The 15303-nt window shown below is 51.6% G+C and overlaps 1 protein-coding gene across 7 annotated transcripts in view; it reads right to left on the bottom strand.

Annotated features, from left to right (window-relative positions):
* Nucleotides 1-15303, bottom strand: part of LOC122386136 (oxidation resistance protein 1-like) — a 67553-nt gene that overhangs the window by 17741 nt on the left and 34509 nt on the right. The window contains exons 7-15 of one of the 7 annotated variants that reach the window (XM_043375021.1): nucleotides 14690-15263; nucleotides 14192-14358; nucleotides 12419-12625; nucleotides 10888-10991; nucleotides 10625-10660; nucleotides 9470-9632; nucleotides 8860-8969; nucleotides 4867-4973; nucleotides 4293-4373 (exon numbers count right to left, since the gene is read on the bottom strand). In XM_043375021.1, coding sequence (XP_043230956.1) covers nucleotides 4293-4373; nucleotides 4867-4973; nucleotides 8860-8969; nucleotides 9470-9632; nucleotides 10625-10660; nucleotides 10888-10991; nucleotides 12419-12625; nucleotides 14192-14358; nucleotides 14690-15263 — 1549 coding nt within the window. The remainder of the gene's footprint in view (nucleotides 1-4292; nucleotides 4374-4866; nucleotides 4974-8859; nucleotides 8970-9469; nucleotides 9633-10624; nucleotides 10661-10887; nucleotides 10992-12418; nucleotides 12626-14191; nucleotides 14359-14689; nucleotides 15264-15303) is intronic. The other 6 variants (XM_043375025.1, XM_043375022.1, XM_043375023.1 and 3 more) reach the window with 6 other exon arrangements.

Below are 15303 nucleotides of genomic sequence, written 5' to 3' on the forward strand. Positions count from 1 at the left end.
TTGTCTAATCCAAATTACCATCCACATCCCCTAATGAGATACGGGTAACTAGTACTTAGACGGATAACAACGTGATTAATCAAATATCTAACTATAAAAATGCAGAGCTTTGTGAATGCGGAAATAAAAATATCCGTAAGAGGTTAATTGTTTGCCAGCTCCGGGACAAATTACGAGAAAACCTTCACACCAGTATAAAAATAAGCAACAAGATAGTGTTTATAAGGGAAATCAGGTACACATGTCAATTGTCTAGGAAGAAAATGCCGTACATACGTACAATACGGAGAACAATTGTCAACCAAGGTTTTGAGACCATGAAGACTCGCGGAAAATGGGCGCATTGCTAGTAATTCCGAGCGGCACCGGCAGACCGTCTCGATCTCTGCTGTGACGCCGAAACTGACTGAGCACTTTGAAGTCTCTCGTAGTCCGCCCCCAGCCCCGCAGGGAGACAGAACTCCACTGATCATAGACACATCCACATGTTCAGACAAACGCCAGCAAGTCAGACACCTCGAACAAAACACGATACTTCCATCACAGAAACAGCACAAGTCGCCACATTTTATCATCACAGCACCAAACAGTACATAGACAACCCCCGACTGCCTCTTTCACTCCCTTTCGCTGCTCAACCCCTACATTCAGCCTCTTCCACAGTGACTCCTCGACACACGGCACACATTCCCTGCGTCTACATCCTACAGCTCCCCCTCCCCCTCCAGCGGTCCGAGCAGGCGACAGCTGACATGCGTCAATGCCAGGCCCGTGCAGCCGGACACAGTGAGACACAGGTCAGAGACAGGCGCGCACACACTGCCTACAGCAGGGGAGGGAGGGGAGGCAGGGACGGTGCCGGGACGGACGGACCATGACAGGCGGACAAACGACACCTCGGAGCGGCTGAACTCAAATTTTCAGAAATGTCGCTTTACTTATTTACTCACAAACGATGAATCTTAAACGCTTCGATTATGTCATTTACGTTTCTGCCGTACTACAAATTAAGCTCAACAAAACCTTTTTTGCATGCAATAAAGCGCCGTATCATTCACCGCTGAACAAATCATTTTAGTACAATCCTCCAGACTATCAACTAGCGACATTCGTAAGCCTGGTGTCCTGAGTGCCGTGTGGTGTCCTTTGTCCGCCAGTCGGCTGGGGTCGGGTCGGGTCGGCTGGGGTCGGGGTCTGTCCTACGGCCGGGCGATGCAGAGTAGCGCGACTAGAGGCCCTACTGGCAGCCAGTGCGGGCGGGCGCGGTGGCGCACTACGCAGGTCGGTGAGGACGGCAACACGGGAACATCGAGGGAAACACATACGGTGAAGGACGATGAACGGTAGGAAGTGACGGGAAACAGTCGCAGAAACAAAGGGGGCAATGAGGGAAACACAAGTAGTAGGACGGGGTGAACCATAGAAGTGGCAGGGTCCGGCCTGAGGAAGGAGAAGGAACGGCATGGGGCACGACGGATGATGGAAGATGGCCGAACAGGTGCTAACCACAGGAGACGATAGAGCAATACCGGGGAAGGGTCTCAAGATGCAGACACGGATTACAGGGCAGTTCTAATTACTCTACCAGACGCCATTACTAATATCAAAAGGAGGGTGGCAATGGTAGGGGCCGGGAACAAATGGTACCAATCCTGATTGACGATGCGTAAATGGGATTAAAATAGCTGTTTTTTAAGAGAGTTAAATTTATTGGGCTCTTTTTTATCGGCAAAATAGACAAGTGCACCTGATATGCTTTCGTACCGACACTTAAAGGTAGTGTGCCACCTTTGAAAGATTTCCCATTTTATTTTTCCTAGGATAAGAAGCTTCTGTTTTTACCTAATATCGCAAAAAAATCAAAAATGGGCCTGGAATAGTGCCTTTTTCGCCTAAAAGTTTATCGGTTTTTCGATATGTATAACAACTGTAGTGGGCTGACCTGTAAACAGGCGTCGGCAACAATCGCGAATGCGGCGCACATGTGACAATAAGCAAAGGTCATTATAGAGTTACGACGTACGGGAATGAGTTATCAGCTGTCTAATCGTAGACAACACAATGTCGAGCCTTAAACTGTAAGTCTGTATTGGTATTGTTTCTTTTATTTGGCTGTCGAACATTATTTATGGTTTGAAATATGATTTTATGTAAAATAATTGATATGAAAAAGCCTTCTCTTAACCCGCGACCTGGTGGGGGGGGGGGGGCTATTTTTTGCCCCCCCCCCCCCTCCAGACTTTTCGTTATATCTCCAGAACCGCTGTCACCAAACTTTCAGTACCCTCCCGGACATCAATTTTACACATTGTGACCAAACATTTTTCCAAAGGCTATGATAGGTTGGCCGAAAATGACGTCAGAGTGACGTCATGTTCTGCCGTTTTCGACCCAAAAAAGGGTTTCGCGGGAAGAGCTGTCAGGCCTATAGCTTTGCAAATACAGAAAAATGATGAGACATAAAAGCTGTAGAATCAACAGGGCTACAAAACTGCTATCTCGGATTTTTGAAATTTTTGGATTTGGACCCCTAAAAATCAAAAAATATTTTTTTGGATATAATAATCGAAAAATCCAAAAAGTTTTTTGAATTTCGCAAAAACCGGAATATATGTGATAGTCCTTACCGCCTTTCATCCACATACCAAATTTGAGATTGATGCCTCTTTTTTTGGCGAAGTTATAGCGAAAAAACTGTTCAAAATTGATGACGTCAAATTTTCAAACTCAATTTTTAGCAATTCTAGACCCCGTAGCGCAAAACAAAGACCATCATTAGACTCCCCGTGACGAGCTGCATCGAATCAATACCCATTTTATGCAAAACTATCAACTTTAAAATTTGACCTTTTTTGGCCTGACCTTGACCTGACCTTGACCTGACCTTGACCTGAACTTCACCAGAAAGTGACCTAAGCCGTACCTGATAGTCTTATAACCAACACCATTGAGTTGGAAATGAAAAATTGGCCATAAAACATGCATCACACGACCTTAGTAATGTTGGGCTCATGTGACCTGACCTGTGACCCTTGGTGACCTGACCTGTGACCTGACCTGGTATTGTCAGTGACCTCTAATAGCAACATATCTACTAGGCAACTGACGCCCTATCGCTGATTATCGACAAAATGCGTTTTCCTCGGTGTTATAGCGCATTCCCTAGCAGACCCGTGAACGGTGAAACATTTCATCTTTGACCTGACCTATGACGTCATCGGTGACCCCGAGGTCAATGAAATTTGGTTTCCCTCGACAAATTTGACAGGCCTTTCGAACGCCGTTTGAATTTTGCGGATCCGTCCAGTAGTTTCGGAGATACGAGGGGGGGCAAAAAATAGCCCCCCCCCACCAGGTCGCGTTATAAACAGACCCCACCAGGGCGCGGGTTAAGTTATGACCCCATTTCACCACACGCAAGTGGCAGAAATGACAATGATCAGCTGACGCATTTTTCTTGGCCGAAGTCAGAGCGCGCGGCCCGACGCACCACCACCGCACCACAAAGTATGAGCAGAAGCCGCGCCCAAAGCCAGGGCCCCGGTAACGTGAGGTAGCCGAGTCGGGGCAGCGTGCGCTGACCCAAGCCGGGGCCGCAGCTTTGGGCGCGGTCTACCGCATCCCCGCGGGCAGCCCCGGGCTATCACATGACACCGGGAGGACGCGCGGCCCCGGCTTGGGTCAGCGCACGCTGCCCCGACTCGGCTACCTCACGTTACCGGGGCCCTGGCTTTGGGCGCGGTCTACCGCACCACCTAACAGGCGTGTTCGAAACCGCAGGAGATGATGATGAACGGGTTTATCGAAACTTGATTGGATGAGCAATGAGCATATCGGTAATAGCGATTTCAGTGTGTGCATTTATTGTTCATAGTGGTGTGAAATGTGGTTGGGGTACGACCGACAACCCGTCGGGGCGAATTTCGCACTGGGGTACTCAAAATTTGAAGAATTTAAGACGTTTCCATGAGTTTTGAAGGTATGGATAAGTTCTATAAGTTCTAAATCCGGTTCTCCTTATCTGGGCCATTAACTCCATACGGTCCAGGAAAGCTGGCACACTACCTTTAAAACGTCGGACCGCTGCCGGCACTGACAGGAACGTATGACATAAAAAGCGGAAAATCGCTCGCTGGAGGGACCGGGGCTGGGATAAGGTCCAAGGCAGCGGGTGGAGGGGCAGTGAGGGGCGGCTCTAACAGTGACTAGGGCCGGGCGGAGCAGAGGCGGGTACAGCTACGGCGCGCTCTATCTCTAGCTACCGTTGCGGCGCGGCACGGCCGGCCGGTTACCTCGCTAAATTCCTCCTCTGACGTGGCCGAAGTCTGGCTTTTGATCATACTATACAGCTTTACGTAGGGGGCCTTTATCACCTGAGCGGGGCGGAGCGACGGGCTGTGGTCAGACAGAGCGCGGCCACCCGCCGAGAGACACACGACCGCAGACACAGACACAGACAGACACACAGACGGGAGCGTCCGAGACCCGGCGCAGAAGCGGTAATCGGTCAGCGGTAACACACACACACAGACGGGAGAGGCCGCCGAGACCCGGCGCAGAAGCGGTAATCGGTCAGCCGCCAGTCAGATAATCCACAGAGGAGAGATAGAGATAGCACGGTGCCATGAAAGAGACAGGTGTGAACAAGACAAGAAGATTAGTTCAGAGTAGATAAAGTGTAGCGCAATCGGAAAAAAAAAGAAGTAAATAGAGTTAGCAGACCGGGTGAGAATGCAGCGCAGATCGGTGGGTCAGATCACAGACAGCTGAGGTCACCACCCCTACCTCCCGGGCCCGTCCGCCCGTACCCCTGTACCTGTACCCCGTACACACACGGCGCCCGGTACCGGTCCCGCCGCCACTCACCTCCCAGCTCTGTTTGGGCAGCTGTTTGGGCAGGTCCATGAGGCCCGACTCGCCCGGCGCGGCGTCACTGGACGCCGTCGCGTCGCCCTCCTCACACTCCCAGATATCTGCCGGCAGGGGGAAACGAGTCAGTCAGTGGCACAGAGAAACGAGCCCGCAAACCATCGCAGGACGAAAACCATTGCAGAGCTGCGCGCCGATAACATACGACGGCGCTTGTTAGGCAAGTCTGACCAGATTTATATAATTCTTTAATAAAATTAGGTAAAAAACATCCAAACTTAGTTCCAATACCATGGTTAATGTAAAGAACCTGCAAATAAAATAACAGCGCTAAGCCGGAAAACGGACGGACCTACTGCAAACGAAGCACTGGATCCCGTTGGCACGCCGGATTTCACAGGCGGGTGATAAGTTCATGAGCGCACGTGTGATGCTATCTCCCTTAGTTGTTTCACTGTGCCCCGCTATTGCCAACAATAACCATTTTACATTTATAAATTCATATAGCCATGCGTGACGCGTGCTGAATTGTACGTGAGCCACACAAACAAAAGAGGCGACGATTATCTTAACCTTTTAGTGAGATACTAGGGTGACCCGCGTGCTCCGCAACGCGAAAAGGGATATTTTCGATCGGCGGGTGTTCGGTTGTTCTTGTGTCGGTTGGGTTATCTATCCATTTCGGTCGATTGCTTTTTGACGGCTAAACGTTTTGGTTTGTGGAAAAAATATCCACCGCATCGAGGTGCCCGTGTCTGATAAGCATGCTTTCCACTTCAGAATCTGTCAAATGTGCTTTATAATTGAGGTGCGTAGTTTTAAGACAAATGAAAGGCGTAGATAATTTTCGCTAAAAATCGTTTTGCAGAGGTTTAAAACATTTATATTTTAAAGAATACTGTTGCTTGTCATGCAAACGTGATGATTGGATCTTGGAGAGAATTGAATGCTCTTTCTAATGATAGCATTTTCAATTGTCAAGCGTATCAGGTTAAGCAGCAAATCCCGTGTATCTTTTTAGTGGCACATTATGGACAAATACCATTTTAATTCAGCGATTTTTTCCACATTGTTTTTGATCAATTAGCTTTTCACAATTTTTCCATGAGAGACGGTACATTTTTATTGCTAATAGGCGCTGTTTCAACTCATTCCGTCTGACGATCACCTGAAATTAATATAAATTCCAAAATCCGTTTAAAATGGCACTTTTTGAAATGAAATTGCCCTCACACTTGCACGTGGCGCGTGCCACCCCTGCACCGCACACTATTCGATTGCCCGTTCGATTCTCTACACGATGCTGTTTTCCCCGTGCCGATCGGGCGCACGGCTACCGAGATATTGCACGGGGAACGGACCCGTGTCGGGCAAATTTAGCCATTTTCGCCCGTTTTTGCCAGCCGATTTATACATGTAAAGTCTATGACGCGAATTTGCACTTTTTGGGCACGCGCCACGCGCTCGCTATCGATCCGATCGAGCCGAGACCGCTCAAAGGCACGTTGTCCATCCTTGTTCTATAACTTGCGCAAATTTCAGCGCGGTAGGTGCAACGGTGTGATCTGTAACCCGCGCTACGTAGCACCATGTCGCGACCTTCGTAATAGACAGAAACTACGCCCTCCTCAAATAGTAATATAGATAGTAATCACTAATCATCTTTCAAAATTAGCATGGTAAATAACGATTGACGGTGTGGGCGCAGGTAAAAGAAAATGGATATATCATCTTTCACTGGCATTGTAAAAGAGCATCAAAGCCCAAATATTCGCCTCTTCCTAGGACCATGATCAAGGACATGCCGGACATGCCCAAGACATGCCTTAATCACCTCAAGACTGCCCTAAAAAATTCGGTTTTTCACGATCTTTGTTCATGAAACTCGTGCATTAGTAATGTCATACAATCGATATAGAAAACGGATATTTCCCTTACCCTTGTGGTTCCTGCCCACGCTACATGCATCAGAAAGGCAGCATACATTCATAAATGAAGACCCTCATCCCACTGAAGGTGAGACATTTTTCGTCATCAAATTAAGTCGATTTTATTCAGTTTCCCAAGAATGACATGAAGCAAGAGTTACTGCATATGTCATCGAGATTAGTATCCCGAGATAACACAGAATTAAGCTTAGAATACTGGCTACAAACTATGACCTCTGCTCACGTCACATGCTCCAAGGCTGATGATGTGGCTAGGATGACGCTCTGTAGGAGCGTGTTATTAATTGGTCATGCATCATATTTTCCAGGTAATTTTTATAGCTATGCATTGTGCATAGCAACGCTCCTGATAGGTTTGCGATAGCTTCATAATACAAATAGTTTCCAACTTAAGCCTTGGGGTAGCATGTGTCATACGTCAACACGCAATACTGTTGAATGATCACACACGATCGGCCCCTGAGACACTAATCTGCGGTCAGTTGTGTGCCAAAAATAACCTTAACCGCAGTTTAATAGTAAAACCAAGCTAGCTTTGTCGATGTAGCCTGTGGTGTGATGCACATAATCTCTCGCGCTGACGGTCCGCGACCACCAGTGGCTGGAGCAGGTGTCTCAGTTCAGTAAGGTAAATTTCCCCAGTTCACTGCTCACTTTACCGCTCTGGGAGCACCGGCCGTGGGAAGCACACGCCGATGCATCTGTCTCCGTGAACTGAGCCTAGTGCGCCGACTCCCAGCAGGCCCGATCCAACCCTATGTATTGTATCCTACTTCCCAACGACGGTCGGTTCAAACAGACACCTCCTCTCTTTGCCACAGAAAAAGCAGTGCCGCCGCTCTCCGTCTCCTCTAAAACTCTGCCACCTGAGCAGCAGTTCTTGTGACGCTGTAATGTTGTGTAACTTCTGAACTGAAAAGGTGTAGTTAACTTCTGACGGTGTGACGGGGATGCGAAGTGTGCCTGGTGAGACGGCATCGCCTGTCCGCATCAACCACAAAACAGTGTCCGCAAAATGTCACGGAGGCCCCACATACCATCAATCCCGAGAGGCCGCTGTTATCGAAAAACACAGCGGTTGAAGAGTCGGAAGCCGCAAACGACCAACGGAAATGGCGTCAGCCTCAAAACATCCAATGCCGGGAACGCTCCATCAATTTCTGAGGCATTAGCTGACCTTTGAAGTGCACTGACATGGAAATGGAAAAATAACGCCCGACAAACTGACAGGTTTCGCATCAAACCCAGACAGCGACGTGATGATCTAAACGAAGAGCTTTTCATTCCATCAGGAATGCATCAATCAGAGATAACGTCCTGAAGAATCGATAACATTACTACTTGAGAGAGTAGTTTTCAATTAATTTCATGTTTTTTTTCCGAATAAACATGCTATGTTGTGATTTTGCGGTCAAAAATAAACAGTGCTCGGTGACCAGAAACCGGTCGACCTTAAAATGTCATTTGGCAAATCAAGATGTGGAGAGGAATGCATAGCTAATGCACACAACCCGTAGCACGTTTCCTCGTTCAACATTTTATGAGCATTATGAGCAAACTATAGAAACATTTGATGGTGAATCTACCTACTGCAAAAAAGCGACTGATGCAACCGCTATCGCTGCGAGGCCCCACTGTTGGTGTTTTTGCAGGGCCGCGAGCCGCAAATAAATCAAATAAAGCCGGGACGGCTAAGCGGAAAATTCCCAAAAATCCTCAATGATAAACAGACTGGGCGCATCTTCTTCTCTCAGAAGCTGTCAACCATGACGGCATAACACTAAATCAACTCAGCGACGTATCTGAAAAACAACTTTGCTGGCAGCTGATGCGCACTGCTGAAAATTATTTGTACACAGCTATTGTAGCTAAAAAAAATACCCACGGTAAGAAGTGACCACGAATTTTCCTGCAACTTAAAACAAATACAGAAAATAGAGCAACACTACTGAGTCTGAGCCACCTTCTCCGCCAAAACTCTACCACACACCGGGCACCCTCCCTGCCCCACTCCCGGCGCGCGGGCGGGCGGCGGGCTCACCGGAGTCGGAGTCGACCAGCTCGAAGCCGCGCTCCTCCGGTTTGGTGGTCTCCAGACTGCCGTAGATCTCGGGCGCCCAGTACTGGATGAAGTGGTACAGCTGGTCACACCTGCGGGGGGGGGGAGGGGAGGGGTCGTCAGTACAGCGGACAGGTTAGGGAGAGTAATGGCAGCGCTAAGGGCCCACGACAAACGAGACATAGCTGGGCTGTATCAGTAAACTCGCCGGGTTTGACACTGACAGTTGTGTTACGCACTAAGTGGCAGCGGGTTAACCAAAGGTATTCCAGTTAAAGACCAAGACACCGTGTTCAGCCAAACAACCCTTGAGAAGGGAAGTTCTAGAGTGTTCCCTCATCCAAAACATTTCTTGCAACAACCTACGTTTTCATAAAACTAAGCCTCTAGTCTGTTATGACGTTATCGTTTAGCGTGCCGAGACATTTATCCGCGCAAACTATTCGGATTTAAACAATGTGCTTAGCGGCGCAGCGCTCACGCCGGTGAGTCCGATTACATTGTGTTATTTCGACACAGCGGGCCTCGGGCCAGCCCGGTTTCAGCCTACCCTCTCCTCAGCCCATTACCCTTCGCCAGCCCGCAGACTCACTTTTCGCGCGGTATGGAGAACCAGAACTCTGAGCGCAGCTTCTCCTCGCCGTACGATAGGATGCGCACCGTTTTGCGGATTTTGCGGCCGCGCCGTTTTCCCATGATGAGGCACAGGTAGAGCGGCGGGTCGTCGGCCGCCTTCGAAGGCTTGGGGATCAGCTCTGCGGGGAGGCGCCGGTCAGAAGCGGCACGGACGGCACCGAAGGCACACCGGCGGCACGGGGCACCGCGGGACACAGGAGCTCGGGCGGCGCAGGACACCATAGCAATGCGCGTTACCAAGCAGCCTTAGAAGAAAAACCGTGGCACACGACACAAACACATACGAGAGATGTGACGGCATTTGACATATCCTCAATAGGTATGTGGAATTTGCCGGCTATTTGATAACGATAGTTGTATTTGCTAAAGACCATCAAACAAATACAGCCTTTCCACATAGGCCAGCACGGTTGTTAGATGCAGATATAGGAGAAATAACTGGTAATGCAAAAGGCATTCGCCGGCCTGTCAAACTAATCAACAGTCATTCTTAACAAGGCAGGCGGGTGACGGCATATAGCCGTGGTTTGCCGCAGCCAAACAGGGATTCTGATATGAAATCCTGTGTCGAAAGAAGCTGGATAAGCCGACACCCAAATGACAGAGATCAGAGAAGAAAAATTCGGCAATATGAAAAACAGGCCTGGCCAAGGCAAAACCAACAGCACAAAACATTCAAAAAAGTCATCGGGAGATATATTGTCAATGTAGTGTTACCCAGATTGGTGGTGCAGTGCATGTATGTAACGGAAAGGGCACAACTGCATGCGTTAATGAGAAATGTAAAGGTGTTCAAATGAAGAGCTCAGCAGCCCTACAAGCAAAACCGGGGAGGCGAAATAGCATTTAGATATAAGACGGGGTATTTACAGGTGGTACAGAAACAGGGACGTGGTTCAGTACCACAGATTACCAAACGCAGTCCCGCGGTACAATAAATGCGGGAAACGGAAATTAATACTTTTCACAAAGTTTAAGAAAAAGGCTAAAGAGGAACAGGGTATAAAACACTTTCAGATGCACACACACGCACACGCCGGCAGGCAATCAAACAAACACATTGATGCCAGGGTACAGCTAGAGAAAAACGTGACTCCCGCTTGAAACGTACCAATACCGTCATAGCCGGGAAAGCATGTGCTTTTGACTGTGGAAGGGCTTTGTGTTAGTCACAGCCCAAGCGGTAAATCCACAGCAGTGTTACATGATCACTTCACACAACAATCATCCTCAGTGAGAGATAGCGCCTTACGCGTGCTGCTCATTGAACTCTGAACTTCCTCTCCGTTAATATCGTATGAAGACCGACAGTAGCTCCTGGCCTGCCCAATGCTGACCCCCCCCCCCCTGACCCCAGCCAGCTCAGAGACTCACTGTCGAACGATGTGAAGAGGGACGGCATCTCGTCCATCGACACGAGGTTCTTGTAGCCGCCGAAGCTGCCCTGCGACTTGGGCTTCCGGTCGACCGAGGAGCGCCTGTCGCAGACACATGGGGAACCGTTACGGTATGTAGAGGGACACTCAGAGACGGAGGAGCAGTCAGAGAGGGCGAGCCGCGCTTCAACAGCGCAACTCACCGCAAACGGTAAAACAGCATTGCTTATACAATACAGTTATTCATACATTTCTTTGTAGCATGCATGCTGTCAAACAAGCTGCGTGCGTCCCATATTTTCCACCACCTGCACATAGCAAACCATGCCGCGCAGCTGTGACAGTCAACCACACACGTCCACCACGCATCCAGCGGCTGACCGGCAGCTGGGGGCGCCGCTGAAAAACCGGCCCGCCCTGGCCCGGCCCGGCCGGCCCGCGGTGGGCGGCCGAGCGGGCGGTGTTTGCCCACCCTGACCCGTGCGGCGCGTGTCGGTCAGGAACGGCCCTGCACCGGCGGCTGGTGATACAATCATCACAGGGCCGCGACTGGTGACAGAAAATAGCCCTCTATACATACCGCGGGCGGTAATAAGGTCACCTGTCACAAACGACCTCTGTTTGTGGGTCAGAAAAAGAAGCCAGCGGTTAGTGACATGCGGCTAGCAGCTATTAGGTGAGACCAGCCAAGTCACACAAAGCGCAGTAGAGATACATAGATGATGGTCAACGATATCTGCATTCTGGCATGCTTACAAGCAAATGTAATCCCAAAGGGGAAGAGAACCGACGAAAATCGCAGCGTCGGTATAACGCACGCCGGTAAAATGGCGAGGGTGTACAAAATCATGCCGTTCATTTGGTAAGTGAATCTGAACTGTTGCACCCATGCTGATCCACAGGCATTACCACCAGGCACCAAAGGCAGGTCGTCAGCCTGCCCCGGTCTTACACACTGCGGAGGGGTTTTCTAGCTACCACGGGTCAGCGAATCGCCCGGACTTTCCGCTTGTTTCAGGCATTCCGTTCAAGACGGCATAATATCTGCGGAGATTCACTACAACTCTCAGCCCGCCTCTCCTGGGAAAACCGAGCGAACCCGTGCCTGGTAAATGGGCAGAGCAGGGGTCGCGGGCGTCCGAGCCAAATGTGTCCTGGCACGCACCGTCAGGTCTCCTCCGAACGGCAAACAAGCTCGCTCTAACGTTTGAGCGCCTATGTGGACCACGGCCACCGACCGAACAACCGTGGAACAGTTCTGGACGACGCGAGATAACGCTTTGTGAAACTCTCGGCAAAGGTTGAGGTGTGTTAGTTTGCTGATTCTGAAGGCATTTCAAAGACGATGCTTCGGGTTACCGGCACAAACAACGACACCAAAGCTCGGACAAACGAGTCACTAGAAGCTAGTCGTCTCGGTGACAACCCAGACCTGTCCCCGACTCACTCACCGAGTCACGACCACCACACAGGCCCGTGCTCTACTTACTCACGACCACCACACGGGCACAAACCCGTGCCCGACTTACTCGGAGTAGAAGGTCGAGTTTCCCTCCCGCCTGCCGTCCTCGTCAGTGCCGGTCCGCCCGCCGCCGCCGGCCGACTCAGCGGCGGGGGCGGCGGCGGGGGCGGGGGCGGCGGGCGCCACGCCTCCCTGACCGGCAGTCTGTTCCATCTCGGCCGGAGACAGGGAGCTGAGCAGACCGCTGCCCAGGTCAACGATATAGCGCGGCGAGCTGCGGGCGGCCGGCGGCGGCCCGTCAGTGGCCAGCACGAGCGGACGGTCCGGCGGGCGGGGAGAGGGTCGACTGCGCCAGGCGAGGGTTGGCAAGACAGGGTGAGGTATGAGCTGGACGAAAAGGTCGGAGAACCAGTGGAGGCCAGAGTCTTATCGAACTAAGGTGTCAGAAATGGATTGCATGCCTATCTGGGGAGGCTCGCGTCAGTCTCCGGTATGTTTATTCGTTTATGATTTCTGTGAAAATCTGTCGTTCACTGACCGCCCCAAGTTTCCAGTTATCAGGCTGCGCTACTCAGCTCAGGCATCACGATATACTGCAAATTTACGCTGCCCTTTTTGTACGTTTCTGCCGTAGTTTCCACTATAAGCGGCTTCACGCTTATGCAAGCCCGAGAGCGTTCTAAATGCCGTCACATCCCTTCGTTTTCCCGAGAGTTCGTACAACCTACAGCCTACGTCTGAATGGTAAACTCGCAGCACTAGCCCAGGCGGCGTAACGCCCGTCTCAGGTCATACCGGTCTTAGCAGACTTCTCCCCTTTGTTGCCTAACTACGGTAGATGTAAACCTCAGTTTACCCGAGCTTTGTGGACAGCCAGCGGTCTTGTCGGCCAAAGAATCACTGTCCGAATGTACCCCCGGCCCGGACGGGAGATGTCGCAGCCTGGTGTCAGCCGCGGAGAGGATCCCTCCCCCCTCCCCAGCTATCCTCCAGCGCCACCAGTGACATCAGTTAACATCATTTGACGTCACAGAGCCGAGAAGGAATGGCGCCGAGTGCAGAGGACAACACGAGCCTGGTGCATGGTCCCCCGAGCTGAGCAGACTTCAATCACAGCGACAGCCAGAATCGCCATCTCTCCGCACTCGTGCGCAATAATTTACACAGGCACCGACCACACCCAGGCCGGCTTATAGCACGTAAACGTCTTTACCTTGTCAGCAGGCCGCAGTGCCTTGCCACTGCCGGGTACTGCGCTCCGTAACAAGGGTGCTTTAACGCAATCGATGTAAATATTGCTTAGTATGCTCCTAAGACGGCATAATAATATTATTGTTGATGTCAGGCACACAGTAGAATAATCTGAAAATGCTTTGCTGCTCAGTGCCCACTGCCCAGTTTGTGATGCTTTATCATAAGAATTATGAGAAGAAGCCGTAGAGGATGAAGGATAGAGGAGGACAGGAATAAGCGGATGCCGCGACTGCATTAATGCTATTCAACATTTTCACTGCAATATTTACATTGGTTTAACGACCGAGACATTTATTGCAAATCCAACTACAGCAGGCTTTGGTGCAAAAATCATTACATTCCAATAGCAGCAATCATGAAGCGAAAACTACAAAAACTATCGAATAGAATGATCAACCAGAACGCATTCAGCCCGATTTGGCATAGCACACATAATAAACCCCAGAAAAATGTAAGATGCTGAACTAAGTACTACACCCGGAGTTCGCATTCCCCGAGGGTAGCCCCGCTGACTGCAGCAGAGTCGGCCCCGGGACCTCACTGGCCCTCACCCGGCCCCCCACGGCCTCACCCGCCGCGCACTCACCTCACTAGCGCACTGGAGACGGACGACACTGACGAGACCACGTTGGACAGCATCGACTTTGGGATGTTCTCGATGTGCGGCGGCGCCGAGGAGGGCGTCGGCTCGCGGTCCTGGGTGCCCGACAGGCTCTCCATCCAGGTCAGAGGGTGCGACAGGCGCTTCAGCAGCTGTCGGACGGTCAGACTGGGTCAGAGGGCAGGCGACAGGGCCAGTGGGACGGGTCAGAGGGATGGGGCGGCTCCGAGGAGACAACTGGGCAGGTTAGAGGGATGGAGGGGTAGGCGCGACGGTCAGTAGAGCGTGGTGGTATCATAGAGGAGCAGCAAACACCCATTTTGACTTATGACAAGTATGAGGATCTGGTACACTATGAATGTATGCATGAATTTTAATGTAAGGTCATGGCAAGTATCGTTGAGCCTAAGTTAACCACCGAAAATGCAATTTACATCAGACGGGTCAGTACACCAGACCCGCCATCTACCCAGCCAGTCGTACCTTCTGTTTTTTGGTCTCGTCCAGCTCATCGGGGTGCGACTCGGCGCGCTGGGTGAACTGCACGGAGCGCCGGTCGGCCGGCTCGCCCGTCTCGCCGCGCTCGGCGGCCTCCCTGTCGGCGGGCGGCGCCGGCCGGCCCTGAGCGCCGTCGCCGTCGCCCAGCGCCGTCTCGGGCGTCACCAAGCCGCAGTCGAACGCCTTGGGAAAGGCGGCCGTGTCTCGCGGCTCGGCCGGCTCCTCCTCCTCCTGCGAGCCGCTGCGCAGGCTCAGCTCCGGAAACGTCAGCTCCTTGGAGAGCGAGCCGCCGTCCGCCTCCTGGCCCGGCTCCTCGGTGGACTCCTGCTCCTGGAGCGGGGCGCGCTCCTCGCCCTCCGGTGCCGCCGGCGGCTCCTGGGCGGCCGGACCGGCCTCGATCGGCTCCGTCCGGCCCTCGGCAGAGTCAGACGCCGACTGCTCACCGGCAGGCGCCGGGGCTGGGGCCGGGGTAGGAGTCGGGGCCGGGGCAGGCGTGGCTGATGGCGACGGAGTGCCCTTCGGTGGCGCGTGGTAAACCTCCGGCGCAGGAAGGTCCGGTCTGGAATGAATGCAACACAATGTCGTTAGAATCCGGAGAC

This window comes from Amphibalanus amphitrite, unplaced genomic scaffold (assembly GCF_019059575.1).
Source record: "Amphibalanus amphitrite isolate SeventyFive unplaced genomic scaffold, NRLGWU_Aamphi_draft 000241F_arrow, whole genome shotgun sequence".
Lineage (NCBI taxonomy): Eukaryota > Metazoa > Arthropoda > Thecostraca > Balanomorpha > Balanidae > Amphibalanus > Amphibalanus amphitrite.